We start from the raw sequence: 20281 nt of genomic DNA, 5'->3' as shown, positions 1-20281 counted from the left end.
TGAACAACTACAGGAAACATTTGACCTCTGTAATTGCAAACAAAGGCTACTAAATATTAATGCTTTATTCAGGTGTTTAAATACTTATTTGTAGCTATATCACACAGATAAATCGTTAAAAAAAAAAAAAAAATCATACATTGTGATTTCTGGATTTTTCTTTTTAGATTATCTCTCTCACAGTGGACATGCACCTGCGATGGCAATTTCAGACCCCTCCATGATTTCTAAGTGGGAGAAATTGCAATATAGCAGGGTGTTCAAATACTTATTTTCTTCACTGTTTGTGTGTAGGTGTGTATATATACACATAAATATAAAAAATACAATATTATTTTTCATCGCTCAAAATATGCGTCACATTCTTCGTGGCGGCGACACGCCTCACAGACGACAGCTTACAGTCCTGCGTAAAGATGATAGTGACCTTGTACAGCCCTGATTTGCTGACGCTGTGCACGGAGGATGAGGGGCAAAAGTCGCATTTACCAGGTAAAATCAATATTCAGGCAGTAATTTTGCCAATATTTATTTTAATTGTTCACTGAAATAGTGCTTTTTCTCAATTTTTTTTATTGTAATACCCTCGGCAATGAGGAACAGGAGTCACCGCTGGGTCTTTTAGTTTTTTTTAATTTTTTACCACTCTGGGAGCAAACTCTCCAACAACCACAAGCTGCTCCGTTACATTCACGCTCTGTCGACCTTACTACACCCCCTGTGCTCTTAAAGGGGTACACTCATAATTGCAGATCTTAGAGTACTGTACATACTTCATGTTCAAATTCATGTCAAGGCTTCGCTATTCGCTATTCGCTATGAAAGCTCAAAAGACAATGCCTCAAGGTTTTTTTTTTTTGCAAGATTAATAATTTAATCTTTTTGATTCATTTAGGAGACCAGCTATGCAATTTTTTGTGTTACAGTGCAAAATGTGTTCATTTAAAGAATAGAATTTGGCAATGGGCAATGAGGAACAGGAGTCACCGCTGGGTTTGTTAGTGCCTTTTTTTTTTTAAATTAACCCTCTGGTACCACACCAAAAACTTTCCAACAACAGAAAGCTACTTGGTTACACTCACTCTTCCCCTCGTCTAGCTTATCTAAGTTTATGCGGCTCCCAGTGTTGTCGAGATGGCTCTTTGAACGTTAAAGTTTCCCACCTCTGCTCTAGCCCTGAATTTTGAATGATATCACATTAAATTTACAAGTAATTATGTTACTTAGTCTATTATTCAATTTACAGCAGGTGACGTAAGTGGAATTTGATTAATGACCTTAACAACATACTGTACTAACAAAAAAGGAGTTCATTTTGAGATTCAGCCAAGGCCTAAATTTGTTGAAAAAACAGAACTTACAAAAAAAAGTAACCCAATGTAATTTTTGTCATGGTCTGAACAGATATATAGCATAATCACAATCAAGTGATGTTGGCTTTCATACGATAAGACTGTGCACCATAAGTACAATCCCATACATCCATTTTCTTTGCCGCTTATCCTCACTCGGGTTGTAGGGCGTACTGGAGCCTATCCCAGCTGTCAACGAGCAGGAGGCGGGGTACACCCTGAACTGGTTGCCAGCCAAGCACAGGGCACATTGACACAAACAGCCACACTCATAATCACACCTTGGGGCAATTTAGAGTGTCCAATTATTTTGCATGGTTTTTTTTGGGATGTGGGAGGAAACCAGAGTGCACGAGGAGAACATGCAAACTCCACACAGGCAGCGCCGGGATCTAACCCAGGTCTTCACAATTGTGAGGCCAACGCTTTAACAGCTGAGCCACCATCCCATACAGTATACAACAATTTGTTGTTCATTGGTCTGGGCCTCAGTCTAAAAACAGTGAACTAGCAGAGCTGGAAACTCCTCAAAATGGGGGTGCTTAAGCTTGTCTAAGGTTACCAGCATTCATAAAATCAATCAAACCTATCATGGCTTAATGCAGAGAAGAGGCTAGTTTAAGCAAAGCAATATTTTTCAGCAAAATCTCACAGTACAATAGGACTGTAGTTTTTATATATATCCTTTTGTTTTATTATTTATTTTTTTTATTCCTCAATCTGCCAAAGTGAGCACTTTAATCTCTTTGTACAATTCTTTGAACAATGACAAATAAATCAATCAATGATTGGTTCTTTTTGTGTTAATGTTGACTTGTTCAACTCTAGCGTGTATTTTAAGTAATGTATTGTTGATGAATCGTGTACATACTCTATTGGTGTATGTGTTGCACTACATTGTTACCTAATACATTGTTAATTATATACAGTGCCCTCCGTAATTATTGGCACCCCTGGTTAACGTGTTTTTTAGCTTCTTATATATATTTTTTCCTAAATATATGGGACCTTAATGGAACAAAAGAGAAAAATCTAACCTTCAATACAAGTGCATTTATTCAGTGGGGAAAAAAATCCCACATAAAGAAATAATTATTTGACATCAAATATTGTGTGTCACAGTTATTAGCAACCCTGGTGTTAATACTTTGTACAACCCCCTATTGCCAACAAAGCAGCACTTAATCTTCTCCTATAATGTTTCACTAGATGGGAAAAGACAGAAAGAGGGTTCTTCAGCCATTCCTCTTTGCAGAATCTCTCTGAATCATCCAGAGACCTGGGTCCTCTCCTTTTCAGCTCACCCACAGGTTTTCAATGGGGTTGAGGACTGGGGACTGAGATGGCCATGGGAGGAGCTTGGTTTTGTGTCGGGTGAACTATTTCTGTGTAGATTTGCCCATATGCTTAGGGTCATTGTCTTGCTGAAAGACCCAGTGACGACCCATCTTCAGCTTTCTGGCAGAGGGCAACAGATTTTGATTTAAAATGTCCTGGTATTTCACAGCATTCATGAAGCCATGCACCCTAACAAGGTTCCCAGGGCCTTTGGAAGAGAAATGGCCCCACAGCATTGCTGACCCACCCCCATACTTCACAGTGGGTATGAGGTGCTTTACAGCATGCGCATCTTTCGTGGCACGCCAGACCCACTTAAAGTGTTTGTTGCCAAAAAGCTCAATCTTGGTCTCATCTGACCAAAGCACATGGTCACAGTTGAAGCCCCAATACCGTTTGGCGAACTCCAGACGTTTGCGTTTATGATTTGAGTGAGGAAAGGTTTTCTCCATGCATGCCTCCCAAACAGCTTGTTGGCGTGTAGACAGTGCCTAATGGTTGATTTGGAGACTTTGTGACCCCAGGATGCTACCATTTTTTGTAATTCTGTGACAGTGAGATTTGAAGATCTTTTGATTTCTCTTACCATCCTCCTCACTGTGCGTGGTGGCAAAATAAACATGGGTCCTCGTCCAGGCTTGTTTACCACTGTTCCAGTTGTTTTGAACTTCTTAATTATTCCTCTCACAGTGGATATGGGCAGCTGCAGTTGAGTGGCAATCTTCTTGTCGCCTCTGCCTGACCTGTGAAAGTCGATGCACATCTCCCTCACTTGTATGCTGTGTTCCTTTGTTTTTCCCATGTTTAAGAGTGGATAAGGGATATACCCTCTGTGTCATGTCATATTTATACCCCAGGGAAACAGGAAGTGATGGATTACTAATTAAATGTTCCTACATACTCTAGTTTACAAACCTTGTAAACTACTGTAGAAATTACAGAAATGCTTAAATTATATTTATATCCTGGGAATTGTTAAGGGTGCCAACAATTGTGGAACAGGTGATTTAATAAAAAATGTTTTGTTTTTTTTAGTCAGGGAGTTTTGTATTTTCTTACAATTGATTTGAGTTGAAGGTTACATCTTCCTAAAATTTTCAGTGTGACAGTATTCTTCTGCAATAAACACTGAATTTATTTTAAGGCTTTTAACACATCTTAACTGGGGGTGCCAATAATTATGGAGGGGACTGTATGGACCCTGGGAAGATTGGAAATTGCTATGCTATGCTAAGTCTGGATGGATGGATATAATGACATAATATCCTCACTAGGGTTGGGGACGTGCTGGAGCTTATCGCAGGTATCTTCTGCCGGGAGGTGGTGTACACCCAGAATTCGTCATCAGCAAATCGCAAGGCGTGTAGTGTAAAAACAACTATTACCACTCAGATCCACACCTGCGGACAATTTAGTGTCCTCAATTAACCTACCATGCATGTTTTGGGGAAGTGTGAGGAAACAGGAGTACTTGGAGAAAACCAATGTAACCACATGGAGACCTTCCAAATTTCACACACAGGTGAGGCCAGACTGGAACCCCAGTCCACAGAAGTGTGAGGCAGGTCTGCCGACAACTCCTTCACCATACCGCCCACATTATAGTATAAAATGAAAACGTAATAACTGTGTGATCTCAATGGGTCAAAGGCTTTGAAGGCATTGCAAGCAAAAGGTTAAAAAATATGAATTCTTGTTCCAAAACCAATAGTATTTTAAGCATAACTGGGTGTGATATTTTTGCTCACCAAATAGATTTAGATACAAAATTATGAATCAAAACAAAATGTAAACAATTGCCACTGTTTCATGTTAAACCCATGTTATCTGTCTTCGGTAAAAATAAATTTGCCTCAGTTGCTACGCTATTTGTGGGGATTGTGGATGATGGATTAGACAAGTAGACAGAGAAACAGAATGGTAGTTAAACAGAAGTGTCAGTTTACCTATCCAAGCAGAACGGAAAGCAGAACTTGGGCACAGTCGCAATAGTTTCCTGTGGAAGACATGAATGTTAACAGCAGGGATAACACTCGCTTTCATCAAATCAATTTACAAAAAGCACTGCAACACAATATAGAGTGAAGGTAAGAAAAAAACATTTCTGCAATGGCATGACGATTGTTTGTGTTCACAAAACAACTTCTGAATGGGATTTTTTTTTACTCATTCTTGGCCAGCTGTTTCCTGAGCCAGCATTTCCATGGAATTTCACTCATTTTTCAAGTCCCACAGAATATTGTACACTATGACGATGTAAATACCCAAACCACCAAGAGAGAAACTTTCTTCTTTCATCAGAAAAAAACTCCAGCATACACCATTCTTTAGGAATCAGCAGTGAAATATAGGCTAGTTTCAGTCAATTCAGTTTCTGAAAAGGAAAAAAAAGAGAAAACAGCCTTATTGTGAAAGCTGACAGATCAAGCAGAACAATTACTTTGACACCATTTTTTTTTCTTGAGTCTCTTCTTTTCCTTTCGGCTTGTCCCATTAGGTTGCAACAGCGTGTCATCTTTTTCCATCTTATCCTATCTCCTGCATCTTCCTCTTGAACACCATCTGCCCTCATATCTTCCCTCACAACATTCATTAACCTTCTCTTTGGTCTTCCTCTCGCTCTTTTGCCTGGCAGCTCCATCCTCAGTACCCTTCTACCAATATATTGACTCTCTCGCCTCTGAACATGTCCAAACCATTGCAGTCTGCTCTCTCAAACCTCATCTCCAAAACATCCAATTTTGGATGTGCCTCTAATGAGCTCATTTTTAATCCTATCCAACCTTCTCACTCCTAGAGAGAACCTCAACATTTGTGCCACCTCCTAACCCTAACCCTCCGTACATCATGGCCGGCCTCACCACTGTCTTTTTAAACTTTGCCCTTCATCCTAGCAGACTCTTTTGTTAAATAACATACCAGACACCTTCCAACAGCTGTTCCAACCTGCTTAGACCCATTTCTTCATTTCCTTACCACACTCACCATTGCTCTGGATTGTTGACCCAAAGTATTTGAAGTCGTCCACCCTCGCTATTTCTTCTCCCTGGAGCCTCACTCCTCCCCCTCCATCCTTCTCATTCACACATATATTCTGTTTTACTTGGGCTAATTTTCATTCCTCTCCTTTCCAGTGCATGCCTCCATATATCTAATTGTTCCTCCACTTGCTCCATGCTTTCACTGCAGATCACAATATCATCTCCAAATATCATGGTCTAAGGGGGTTCCAGTCTAACCTCATCTGTTACCCTATCCATTACCACAGCAAACAGGAAGGGGGCTCAAAGCTGATCCCTGATGCAGTCCCGCCTCCACCTTAAATTCTTCTGTAACACCTTACCATATTTCTGCTGCCGTCATACATTTCCCGTACTATTCTAAAATATTTCTCAATCACACCAGACTTCTGCATGCAGTACCACAGTTCCTCTCTTGGTACTCTGTCATAGGCTCTCTCTAGATCAGGGGTGCCCAGCCTTTTTTACCATAATTCTCAAGCATTTGGATTTTTCTTTTTAGATTATTGTTGGATTTATCACCTAACTTGCTGGAATAGTTGCACAAATACTGGACAAGACGTTGTCTTTCTTCTGATCAGAAGGACGTGAGAGACAGGTCAATTACAATCTACAAACACGTTCTGGACCAGCCTCTCACATACTTATACATATTTTTACATTTATATATATATATACACGTTTTTTTTTTTTATTTATTTATTTTAAACGCACAAAGTCAAAAGGAGGGGTGAGCAGATGAAATGAACAAAGGCACATTTTTGGGTGATGATGTGGCACATTCTTTGGTTATGATGGAGTTGTCCTTGGTCACTTTTAGGAAGATACTGTTGCATCTGTGTGTAAGAGCTCGTCCTGTGAACAAGACTCTTCGAAGCAAGGATGATACTTTGGCTTTGTTGCAAGTCCATAATAAATATATTAACGATAATTCTAACAATTATCTCTCTCATAGTGGACATGCCCCTACGATGAAAATTTCACACCCTTCCAAGATTTGGGGTGTGGGAAAACATGCAATATAGCAGGGTGTTCAAATATTTTTTTTCTTTTTTGTACCTTCATGCCTAGCTGCTTCATCTGCATTTGAACTTGTGTGATGTCTAACTGGCTCAAATTGATAACGTCTAATGCCTTTATATACGTCATATTCTTCACCAACTTCATGAGACCCTTCAGAATCATGTTCATCGCTCGAATTATCAGAAAATTCCTCGTTGTTCTTGTATTCTCAAGTTCTCTTAGTGCACCATGTTTGAGGGTCTCAGTGTGACGTCATGCATCCTTTCAGGATTTTACGCTGTGTGCTCGGATTTTTCCTGGGACTTTGTCAATGTGCAATAAATTTGATAAATACAAATGTTTCCTTCATATCTGATTTCAGATTCAAATTAATCTAAAAAAAACTGCATAATATAAGGAAAAAACGCTTTGAAGACTTTCCACACTCTTTAATGATATTTACATCAAGATGTATGAAGCAACTCAGGATAGAGCACATTATATTTGAAACCGCTGAATTTTCATCCATCCATGAATCCATCCATCCATTTTCTGCGCCGCTAATCCTCACAAGGGTCATGGGAGCACCGGAGCCAATCCCAGCCATCATCGAGCAGGAGGCAGGGTACATGCTGAACTTTTTGCAAGCGAATTGCAGGGCACATGGAGACAGGCAACAGATGCATTCACACCTAGGGCTAATTCAGAGTCTCCAATTAATGGTTGTTTTTCAGTTATGGGAGGAAACCAGAGTGCCTGGGAAAAACCAATGCAGGCACGGGGAGAACATGCAAACTCCACACAGGCGCGACAGGGATTTGAAAGCCGGTCCTCAGAACTATGAGGCCAACGCTTTACATGTGCTACACTGTGCCGCCCCCACTAACTTTTCAAGTGAGCAAAAGTATTGGAACGTGACATATGGTCTAGTTGCCTTTGCCTGTTGTCTTTTAGAATGAATGCTTATTCATTAGACAGGGGCCCCGTAGCTCAGTGTTTAGCGCACTGGTTTGGTAAACCAGGGGTTGTGGGTTCGTATCCCACTGGGGCCTCCACTCCCTGAGAAGGGTTGCGTCTGGAAGGGCATCTGGCCTAAAAATTATGCCAAACATATATATGCGTTCATCTGAGATGACACGCTGTGGCGACCCCGAAAGGGACAAGACGAAAGAAACACACACGCTTATTCATTAGACAGTGCTTGTTTTTGGCTTCTGGTTTCACCTATGAAAACAGCATTTAATGTTAAGTAAATGTGAAGACCAGAGAGCTATGTGGGAAAAACAAGACACTTTAAATCTGAAAGAAGAGGGAAAATCATTCAGTGATATTCCAAACATTTTACAAAATAATTTGGAATGTCATGAGAAAGAAACTACTGGTGGAACACACATTGAACAGGTCGGCCAAGGGTATCCACAGCAGTAGAAAACAGAAATAATGTGAGAGCTGTGAAGAAAAACCCAAAGACAACAGTGACAGCACTCTCAAATTCCAGAGAGTGAAGGTATCACAGCCCACTGCTCAAAGAAGACTTTACTTGTTCTCTCATCGAGGCCATACCACAAGATAAAAACCACTTCAGGTGTATGTAATGTAAATTTTCGAATTCAAATTATCTGTACCATAAAATGCATATCCTGTTCGATGTTTTTACCAAAAAATATAAGTCTTTATGAATTAAAGTCAGTGAACTTTTACCGAGTTTCATCTCCTTTCTTGCGGCTTACCTCTAGCATCACAGCGAGGAGACCTGCTGTTGTGGGACTATCTTATAGTCATTGCCTGTTGACGCCGAAGAAAAACCCATTTGTTTCGACCCGAGCCTCAGAAGACAGTGGGTCAGGTTTGTTCAAACGAAGAGAGATAATTTTTCCAAACCTGGTCAGATGTCTGTCATACGCAGTGAACATTTGACCCTGGACTCTTTTACTGGCGGACTCATGTCTGAGATGGGTTTTAAATGTAAAAAAAACTGTTAAAACCTGGATCCGTGCCTACCATACAGCCAATTCTGACACTTTAACACATTGGTGTCCCTAAAGGGACCAAACGCAAACTTGGATCAGCCAGTGAACCTGGAGACAGTCTGACAAGCTCAGCCACCCATAGAAAGTACCAAAACTGCGATGCGCTTTAGTTAAAAGACAAGTTGCAAAGGTGTATGGATCATCTTTTATTTCCTGAAAACTGAACACTGTTGAGATGGTTGAATGAAAGCAGCATATGTCGTTCTTAGCGAAAAATATTTTTTACTGCACATCGTTTCACCATTCTCAACTAAAAAAACAGGACAATATTGTGTACAAATGGCGGCACGGTGGCGCACCTGGAAAGCATTGGCCTCACAGTGCTGAGGACTCATGTTCAATCCCAGCCCTCCCTGTGTGGAGTTTGCGCGTTCTCCCCGTGTCTGCATGGATTTTCTCCAGGCACTCCGGTTTCCTTCCACATCCCAAAAACATGCAACATTAATTGGACACTCTAAATTGCTCCTTGGTGTGATTGTGGCAAATAATTCAGGGTGTACCCTGCCGCTTGCCCATTGACAGCTGGGATAGGTTCCAGCATTCCAGTGACCCTTGTGAGGATAGGCGACAAAGAAAATGGCTGGATGGATGAAAATGTGATGAGAGAAACATTTATATGCAGTGCAAGCATACAGTTCAATAATAACATGATTTTAGTTCTGTGGTGTATACTTCATAAACATAACATTTACACAAAGTCAAAACAAAAACATTCAGAATGTAGGCATTTAAATCTTGTGTACTCTTAGCCATCTGCCACAAAACTTATAGACACACAGCTGGATGGAGGCATTTTTTTCTACCTACAATCCCCCAACACCATCTCACAAGCTGTCTATAAGCAGGAAAGACCTGAAAATGAGAAAATACTCATAATCAATGACCATTTTCCAGAATGGGACTTTGTTTGAAGAAACATTGATTGGACAAATGCTGCTTTTAGCAGGAACAATAATAATGTAAACAATTCTCTATTTCGAAAAATCAGAATGTAAATGCCCCAAACTAGGATTATTTGGTGAAATATTAATATTAATAATATTAAAATAGCTCATACTCGTGTTGTGGAAAATCCAGTCACTGTCGATACTGTTGGTTGAATTGGAGATTGGCAACCTGAAGTACACGAGTTCAGAGAGCTGGCAATAAAACCTGGGTGCACTGCAGGGGATGGTCTTGATATTATGCCATTTTCTGGTGAATATGTTGACTCTCATTGCAACAAATTTCTTCTGTTTCCATTGGTATGCAGCATTTACATGCACACATGTGGATATAATGAAAAAAAAAAAATTAAAATCTGTTCACATTCACAAACTTCTACAGCTCAAAGACCCATATAAGTCCAGTACAGAGAACCATCCACCTCATTTACATTTTTATTTTAAGCATTTAGTGCCCAGACAAAACCTCAAGATACTGGTTTACAGCTTTCAGTATAACGTTTAGCAGTTTTGCTCATGACATCTTGGGAAAATTGTGGTTAAAATGGAGATGGACGAGTGTGGGTGGGGTCTGGTTATGGTATCAGTTTACCATGTGAAATTATATTTATGGTGAAGCAAGTTATGACCAGCTATGGAAAAATCGATTTTCCAAAAATGGACAAAAATTAACATAGAAAAAGAATTACCTCTTCAACTGTAAATATTCTTGCCCAATTCATAAAAGCTACATGGGCTTCGTCAAACTTGTCTTACCTTTCGGACACCGTTCAACTGTTACACAATCTCTCTCTACTTTTCTTCTCCACAAAAAAAATCATGGTGTTTTCCAAGTGTGTTAACTCCTTGTATTCCTGCAATAAACAATACTACTTCATGAAGCAAAAACTCCGAGAGCAACCAGAGCACCCCTGTCATCTACTGCAGGGAATATGCAACCACATTTTATTATTGCACGGCAAAATCATTTTCTTTGCATTCCATTATTTGAGAAGCGCTGCGTTAACCCAACAGAGTATGCATTTGACCTCCTGAAGAGGAGACTGAACAGAAAAACCTACAGAAATAATAACTAAAAGAAGTTGCAGTAAATGCCTGGAAAAAGCAATGCAAGAATCTGGTCAAGTCAGTTCTGAGGTTTGATGCAGCAATTGCAAGTAAGGGGTATGCCATCAAATATTAAAAGTCAACCAACTGCAAGTAAGGCTTATGCCATCAAATATTAAAAGTCATTCACTTGAAGTAATTTAATAATGTCCGTTCCAATACTTTTGCTCACTTCAAATGCTAATGTCTGGAGACGTTGCCTAAATAGAGCTCGTGGACCTATGTCATAAAATCACATGACCTTTGTTTACCTCGTCATATTGCCGGGCTAACAAAGCATTGTTCAATGGTAAGTTGGCTGGAGACGACACGAAAATGTCTTATAGCACAACGCCCAGAGTCTTGTCTGATACCGTTAAACAGTTAGAAGGTGAAAATAAACTAAAGTACATGGAAAAATTAGGTAAAGTCAGCATATACGACATATACGGTATCAGTTTACCAGGTGAAATTATATTTATGGTAAAGCAAGTTATGACCAGCTATTGCTTCTCAAGTTAACGTGACAATGTTTTAAACGTATTTCGTTTATTAAAATACTTATTTGTGAAAATATTCCAACTTAGACTAAATACATGGCATTTGTATAATTTAAAAAAAAGACCGAAAACTTTGTATATACCTTCAGGATATTGCTATTTATCAGTTTATGGCTAAATAAACAAAACAACAACTTCACAAATGCTTACCAGTCAGTGTTTCCAACACGAGGCATGTCATCCTCCCTGGGACTGAGTGCTTGCTCGGCACCTTCATCGGCAGCTATTTCATCTGCATTTGAACGTGTGTTCTATCTAAGTGGCTCAAATTGATAACCTTTAATGGCTTTACAAAGCTCGTATTCGTCACCGTCTTCATGTGAACCTTCAGAATCATGTTCATCGCTCGAATCGGAATCGGAAAATTCAGCCTCGTTCTTACAATGGAGTCAAATGGCCGCCATGATGTTTAAATCAACTTCTGACGTCACATCCCTTCTCGAGTTTTTCCGCTGTGTGGTTGTGTATTTCCGGCAAATCCAGCAATGTGCGATCAATTTTTGCAGATAATCGAAAAATAAAAATGTTTCCTTAATAACGGATTTCAGATTCGAATTCAGCATAAAAAAACTGTATAATATAGGCAAAAGGTGCAGTGAAGACTTTACATTCCCTTTAATAAAAAGAATCAGGAGGCCAAATTTGACTTTGTTAAGATATGAACCATACAAGTGTTGGAATGAAGATTTAGGAACTGAGGAGACCAAGATTAAACAAAGTGATGGAAAGGCCAAAGTGTGACGAAAGAAAAGATCTTACAACACAAAAGACACAAGCTCATAAGTAAAGCCATGGTAAAGTCATGGTTTGGGCTTACAAGAGTGTTTCTGGAACGGGCTCACTCGTCTTTTTTGATGATGCAACTAATGATGGTATCAGCAGAATGAATTCTGAAAGCAATTTCTCAAGGAAATTTTAAAGGGGAAATCCAGTGCTTTGCATGAACAGTGTATCAAATAGGTCATGTAATATGTGCCCTATTTTGACAATGTGATGTTAAATCCTCTCTCATTTAATAGTGTTTTAAGAAGATTTTTATTGACAAGAATTTTCAGGGACGCTGCCATTTTCGCGAGTCACATGACCTACGTGCTCACGGCCCGCCGCCGGAGCTCGCAGCCTGCCTTCGGTGACAGCGGAGGCCTTTAGCCTACCTTCGGAGTCCGGGGCTAACAGCCTCCGCCGCCTGGAAGCTCGGCTTGTGGCCCGCCGCCGGAGCTCGCTCATCAGACCCCGCGTCATTCCCGTCCGAAGAACCATACGCAGCTGCCGGCCTGCAGCTCCTATGTCCTGCGCATAGGCCTTCGAGTAGTCATTCCACCCAAAGAACCATCCGAATATTCAACATTTACAGCCACAGGTTCAAATCTGTATGGAAGTATTCCTCCGTCTTCCCGATCAACCGATACTGCTATTTCTTCATCAGATGAGGATAAATCTGAGAAATCAGCGGTGGGAATAAATGGTGTCCCATGTAATCGAGCCTTTGTTGTGGCACGGTACAGGGCACATCCGCGGATGTAGGTCATGTAACTCGCAAAAATGGCAGTGCCCCTGAAAATTCGTAATTGTTGATAAAAATCTTCTTGAAACACTATTAAATGACAGAGGATTTAACATTACAATGTCAAAATAGGGTACATATTACATGACCTATTGCAAAGCACTGGATTTCTCCTTTAAAGAAAAATGTATCCAAACTAACTGGGAGAAGCTTAATCAAGGAACAAGCCAATGACTACTCGGGGGGGAGTGTAATGTTGTAGACTGGCCCAGTCATTTACAGGACCTTAACCCAGTGCTTCTCAATTATCTTCTGTTTTGACATGCCCGAGACAAAGAAAGAACAGTACAACCCCCCCATCCCACACCCAACCCTGTGAGTACACCTCTATATAACATTGATAGCAAAACAAAGCAAATTTACTGTATTTGTATAGCGCATTTCATACACAAGGTAACTCAATGCTCTTTATATTATTCAAAGTATTGCAATACATGAAAAATTGAAAAAGTACAATTAAAAAAGCTTTTAGTGCAAGAAATATCACTGAAAGGTGAAACACTCTAAACATGATAAAAAAGAAGTTTTTAAATCTGGATTCAAAAACACACTTGGGGCTGACGTCACCTCTGTTGGCATCTTATTAATTTTTTTTGCACCATAATAACTTAATGCTGCTTCACCATGTTTGCTTTGGACTCTGCACTCCATTATTAGACCTAAGTCAGTCGATCTTAGAGCCCTACTGGCTTTGTATGCCATGAGCATTTCTTTCATGTATTCAGGACCTAAAACATATAGTGATTTATAGACCAGTAGGAAAACTTTAAAATCTATTCTAAAACTGACTGGAAGCTAGTGTAAAGACTTTAGTTTTGGCGTTATGTGCTCTTTCCACTTTGTTCTGGTCACAACCCGAGCTGCAATCTAATCTAATCCTTATAAACATTGAAGAAAGTACAAAAGAAAACCATAGATTAATTTACAATAAATAAATGTATTGTTTTTACAATGTAACAGACACACTAAATCGATGTCCCAAAAATAGACAAAAATTAACAGAAAAAGAATTACCTCTTCAAATGTAAATATTCTTGCTCAATTCAAAAAAGCTACATGGGCTTCGTCAAACTTGTCTTACCTTTCGGACACCGTTCAACTGTTACACAATCTCTCTCTACTTTTCTTCTCCACAAAAAAAAAAATCATGGTGTTTTCCAAGTGTGTTAACTCCTTGTATCCCTGCAATAAACAATACTACTTCATGAAGCAAAAACTCCGAGAGCAACCAGAGAACCCCTGTCATCTACTGCAGGGAATATGCAACCACATTTTATTATTGCAAAGCAAAATCATTTTCTTTGCATTCCATTATTTGAGAAGCGCTGCCTTAACCCAACAGAGTATGCATTTGACCTCCTGAAGAGGAGACTGAACAGAAAAACCTACAGAAATAACTAAAAGAAGTTGCAGTAAATGCCTGGAAAAAGCAATGCAAGAGTCTGGTCAAGTCGGTTCTGGGGTTTGATGCAGCAATTGCAAGTAAGGGTTATGCCATCAAATATTAAAAGTCAAGTAATTGCAAAAAAGACTTATGTCATCAAATATTAAAAGTCATTCACTTGAAGTAATTTAATAATGTCTGTTACAATACTTTTGCTCACTTCAAATGCTAATGTCTGGAGACGTTGCCTAAATAGAGCTTGTGCACCTATGTCATAAAATCACATGACCTTTGTTTACCTCGCCATATTGCCGGGCTAACAAAGCAATGTTCAATGGTAAGTTGGTTGGAGACGACACGAAAATGTCTTATAGCACGACGCCCAGAGTCTTGTCTGATACCGTTAAACAGTTAGAAGGTGAAAATAAATGAAAGTACATGGAAAAATTAGATAAAGTCAGCATATACGACCCATATTTAATGCTGAAGTCGATGTTTTCGCCGATAAGAAAGTGGACTGTTAATTTGCTTCCGCTTGTCTTGGACAACTGGATCTACGCATGTATCTGGTGAGTAAGTCATCGAGATTTACACATAAAAGTTTGAAAGCGTATAAAAGTATGGACGCATACAAATACTTCGTTGCTATATCTGTTCTCAATCCGGAATAAATCCCACATACAGGGATGAGAATGCCCAATTTGGAAAAACACTGAAAATGTCTGTGGGGGGGGGGTATTTTCCTCCTGGATATTTTTTGCTCCTATCGGAACACAGAGTGCACAGCACTTTTCCGGGAATGTCTACTTTTTGTACGTTTTCGGTCCTATCTGCACGGTTACACTTTTTTCAAGCCATGCCCTTCTGAAACAGTTTTTGATTACAGCATCCTTGTCAATTGCCCTCGCTCGATCTTCATCCTTTTTTTCTAACACTTTCGCCATCGTAAAACTTTGAACACACCGTCGCTCAGTTCGCGCTATCGAAGTCCCACGCACCATTACTTGGCTAACTAAAAAGTAAGACTGCGATTTCTGAGAACCGAGAATACATGTACATGGCAATGGTGAAACTCGATTAACCACTAACACGATTGGATGGTTATACTGTATAACTCTGTTGTCCAAACAAGTAATCTGCCGCAAACAAGTTTTAATGTTTATGTCGCAAAATGCAAATATTTACACTACCGAGCAAGTTAGAACGGCATATGATAGTCGTGCTTGTGCTAGTACTAAGCTGAACTTGCAGCTCAGAGCCACCGAGAGGCAGGCGCACGATACCCTACCCCCCACCCTACCTGAAATTTTCTGAACAGACTTCCGCTTATCTCGAGAATGGTCATTTTGGTCTGAAAAAGTCAGAAATCCGCCGATCAGCAGAAAATTCTCATCCCTGCACATAGTGACGGGTTGACGGCTCGTCAACACAGAAGCATTTGGCCACACATTAACCTTTGCCAGAATCCATCGATCTTTTCAGATAGTATTCAATACAAATGCCAATATTTCAATAAATGATCCCTGGTTTTAAAGAAACTCGCATTCATTAACTATGATTGGAAAAAAAAAAAAGAGGACTGAGTCATCTCCACGGAACGTACATGGAAGCGATTGGGGCAACATTTAATCTCCATAAACATCTGTGACAGTTTTTTTTTTTCATACGCATTGTTCTCAAATGAGCCAACTTGGCATTATAAATACTTTTTGGTAATTTGAGATGGAGAAGAATTGTTCCTACCTGAAATGAAGCGATTGCTACACAGGCGTGTGTGTATTTTGGTTGGGCACCATCCATCATGTTTAATTGCTGAAATCCATCAATATTATCTGATCTCTTTGAATATCTTTCTCGTCTGTTGTGACAACCAGCAGCACAACAGGTCTTGGGTATTGTAAATATTCTCCTCCGGTTCAATGTCTCCCACAATGTCAAGCAGCTCTGTTTGACCGGCAATATGGCGCAGTGAAAATCGTGATGTCACGTGCATGAGCTCTATATCTCTATGTAATGTTCTCTCTTCATGATACAATCTATTTGATTAAGAGCTCCAGTAACTGCTGCAGCAAAACATCCCAACAATATGATGCTGCCACCTCTATGCTTCACAGTTAGTATGGTGTTCTCAGCTCTACAACCATTGCCCCTTTTTCCTTGAATAACGTTGGTCATTATGACTAAACGGTCCACTTTAGTTTCATCAGACCACAGGACATGTCTGCAGATGTTAAGATCTTTGTCTTTATGTCTTTTTGCAAACTGTAATCTGTTTTTTATGCTTTTTTAAGAGTAATAGCTCTATTCTTGGTGAGTGGCTTACCAGTGTTCTTTAAGGACATAGTACATTTTGTGTATGTAAACTTTTGACCTAAAAGAAAAATAGCTTAAACGCGCAAAAAAATTCCCTCAGTATTGTAGCATTAAACATGATTAAATAATTTTAGTTTTCCTGATGGACCTGGAACAGGAGGGGTCTAGTCTGATTTTAAAAATCCAATGGAATCAGTCTATTCTACCCGGTTCTAAGTAAGGACTGATTTTTGATTCCTACTCAGAGTCAGAACTCCTAATACAGACACAATATTAGAAAATGCAAAATAAAAAAAAAGGGAGGGGGACCTCATCTGTGAAGTCTTCTGGGAATTTCCTTCGGATTGCAGGCGCTGTTAAAAGAAAAAAAAAAGCTATCAGAACACACAGTACAGAAAAATAGATTTCATTAGTTCCAATGTTATACTGCTGGAGAAAATTATTATTAACCTTTTAAGTTGTGTCTCATATGTAAGGAACATGGGATGTATGGTATATGCACTCCTAAAATTTATTTTGCTGATGCAACCGTTTTCTTATATACAGGGAGTCCTTGGATTAAAACGGTTTTGACCTAAAAGGTTTTGACTTTATAACGCCAGTGTTTCATCCACCATTGTGGCCCAAGGACCAAAGTGTTTCTGCTTAACTTATGCATGTTCATAATCAGAATCAGCTTTAATGGCCAAGTGTATAAAAACACACAAGGAATTTTTCTCCGGCAGTCGGTGCTGCACTGGTATGACATTCAGAACAAAGAACAAGGAACAACATAGCAACAACAACAAAGAACAAGAGACATTTCTTTTAATAGGAACTACTCCATATGAGACTTGCAAGATGTAAAAACTATATAGATAAGTGTTTCAACAATGTCAATTGTGCAAAAGCAGCAGTTTAAATTGACAAATTGTGTGGTCTAAAAATTATTTTAAAAAAATATGTACACACACACACACACACACACACACACACACACACAGAGGAGTCATGGGAGAAAGTTTTGTGGTCAGATGAGACCAACATTGAACATTTTGGTCATAATTCCATAACCATATTTGGAGGAAGACAAATGATGAGTTCCATCCCAAGAGCACCACCCCTACTGTGAAGCATCGGGGTGGTAGCATCATGCTTTGGGGGTGTTTTTTTTTTTTCCACATGGGACAGGACGACAGCACTGTATTAAGGGGAGGATGACCGCGGCCATGTATTGTGAGATTTTGGGGAACAACCTCTTTCCCTCACTCAGAGCATTGACGATGGGTCGTGGCTGGGTCTTTCAACATGACAATGACTCGAAGCACACAGCCAAGAAAACCAAGGAGTGGCTCTGTAAAAAGCATATCAACGTTCTGGCATGGCTTAGCCAGTCTTCAGACCTAAACCCAATAGAAAATCTTTGGAGGGAGCTGAAACTCCATGTTTGTCAGCGACAGCCCTGAAACCTGTCTGATCTAGAGAAGATCTGTGTAGAGAAGTGGGCCAAAATCCCTCCTGCAGTGTGTGCAAACCCGGTGAACAACTACAGGAAAGTTTGACCTCTGTAATTACAAACAAAGGTGATTGTACCAAATATTAACATTGGTTTTCTCAGGTGTTCAAATACTTATTTGCAGCTGTATCACACAAATAAACATACATTGGGATTTCTGGATTTTTCTTTTTAGATTATCTCTCTCAAAGTGGACATGCACCTACGATGAAGATTTCAGACCCCTCCATGATTTCTAAGTGGGAGAACTTGTAATATTGCAGGGTGTTCAAATATTTATTTTCGCCACTGTATAATCAACTGAATATTCACTTAGTCACTTTTTAACACTAACTTTTTTTCCCAAGAGTTATACAGAAGTAATTGTACTTGAGTGCAAATTACATTTGAAACATAAAAAGACACCTCACCGTGGTAGTTCAATATTTACAGAAATGGAAAAAAAAAAAAAGAGATGAGCAAGTAAGTTAATTTTACATTTGACGTATTAGTAACTACAAATGTTAATTAGATTTTTAAAAGTTTATTCTGGAGTGAAAACTAATAACTTGTCTGAATTTATAACTGATTTTGATCTTAGAAAAAAATATTCAGAGACATGTTGTAAATGACAAATGGCTTGACTGCATTAATGTGACAGGTGATACTGAGATCCGGACTACAGCATATAAGGCAAGTCAGGCTCAAAGGCACAGGTATTGATGCGCAAGATGTCTCGTTAAGTGAAAATTCGTTAGGTGTGTCCTCACACGGCTCTTTAAGTTCATAACCAAAAATGTCTTCTCACACAAATACGTCAACCCAAAAAAGCTTTGCATTTTCTGACTAAGTGCTCGAATCTCTTGAAACCTGTCCGTATCCAGCTGTCGGTAAAAGATGGCGAGAGAAATATGCTGGTGGCGACCATCTGTTATCATCCCAGAAATGTTATTCCACGTAGTTTCAAGTCATCCACAGCAGCACAAACAGAAGAGAATAAGTCTGTTCCTCTCTTTTGTTTTTTCAGGCTCTTAAGGTCAAGTAGTTCTTCAGTAACGTTCATTTCGTTTTCCACTCCTCTCAAAAAAAAGTAATAAATAAGAAGATGAATAAGAAGTAATTGAGCAGTGTCAGAGGAGTCTGTGCTTTCATTGCGAGCTCGCGAAAAAACTCCTTTCCTTTGACTCCCAATTGTCTTTTGATGTCTGATGACACTTCTTCAATCTCCACAGTGTTACATTCCAGGCAGACTTTGGCAAACTCTTGCTGCTTCTCAGGACAGATTTTATTCACCATAGTCATCATGCAGTCTTTGATAAATTCATCCTCAGTGAAAGGTTTGCAATGCTTTGCGATCAGCGCGGCTACCTTGTAACTAGCCTTTGTACCATTCTCATTTGACTCTCGGGCTCTTGTAAAATATTGCTGCTGTGAGATTACACTACGTACAAGTTGCTTCAGTTTCTCGCTGTGTTCCTTCCCTGTGATATTGTCATATATGTTAGCATGTCTCGTTTGGTCATGTCGCTTTACATTGAACTATTTAAAAAGTCATCGTCTCTTTACAAATGAAGCAGACACAGTTGTTGCGTATTTCACTGAAGAATTTGTCAAATTTCCACTCGTCCTTGAAATGTTGGCCCTCAGAGTCAACTTTCCTTTTTTTGTTGATTGTCACTATTTTAGAAAATTGGGGGCAGTCATACAGGCTTGCTGCTGCAGAGGAACAGCATTTAGTGTGTAAACTACACCATCTGCAGGTACTAATGTAGCCTAATAAAGCCTAAAACGGGCTCATGAATTAAGTGTACATGCGGCCCAGACATTGATTTTATGACAGAGGCTGTGGGCCGGATGAAATTTGACCATGAGCCGCATTTGACCGAGGCCAGACTTTAGATGAACGCTCATATTTGTTAGGCAAAGTTTGAGGCCGAACGCCCTTCTTGATGCAACTGTCTGTATTTATCCAGGCTTGGGATTGGCCTACAGATTGCACTGGCTTGTCCCACTAGGGGTCAGCATTGAAGGAAAACCGCAATCCATTTAAGTTTTTCCATCATAGGACTCTTATAGCCATGCTTTGTAAGGTCCCTCACCTAGGACCTATTTATCATGGGGGCATGAAGCCCCTGACAACTTAGGTCCTAGGATCAGTGGGACACACAAACCCCAATGCAATGAAAAGGTGACGGGTTCCAGGACATTAGCTGC

The 20281-nt window shown here is 39.7% G+C and overlaps 1 protein-coding gene across 1 annotated transcript in view; it reads right to left on the bottom strand.

The window, feature by feature from the left end:
• The window catches only part of LOC133515260 (DENN domain-containing protein 1A-like), a 186180-nt gene that overhangs the window by 134219 nt on the left and 31680 nt on the right, over positions 1–20281 (bottom strand). Inside the window, 5 exon segments of the mRNA XM_061847627.1 lie at positions 4637–4686; positions 9042–9157; positions 9243–9293; positions 9800–9974; positions 16903–16946. Coding sequence (XP_061703611.1) covers positions 4637–4686; positions 9042–9157; positions 9243–9293; positions 9800–9974; positions 16903–16946 — 436 coding nt within the window.

Source organism: Syngnathoides biaculeatus, chromosome 17, assembly GCF_019802595.1.
Source record: "Syngnathoides biaculeatus isolate LvHL_M chromosome 17, ASM1980259v1, whole genome shotgun sequence".
NCBI classification, from domain to species: Eukaryota; Metazoa; Chordata; class Actinopteri; order Syngnathiformes; family Syngnathidae; genus Syngnathoides; species Syngnathoides biaculeatus.
This window is presented reverse-complemented; position numbering and strand designations above follow the sequence as displayed.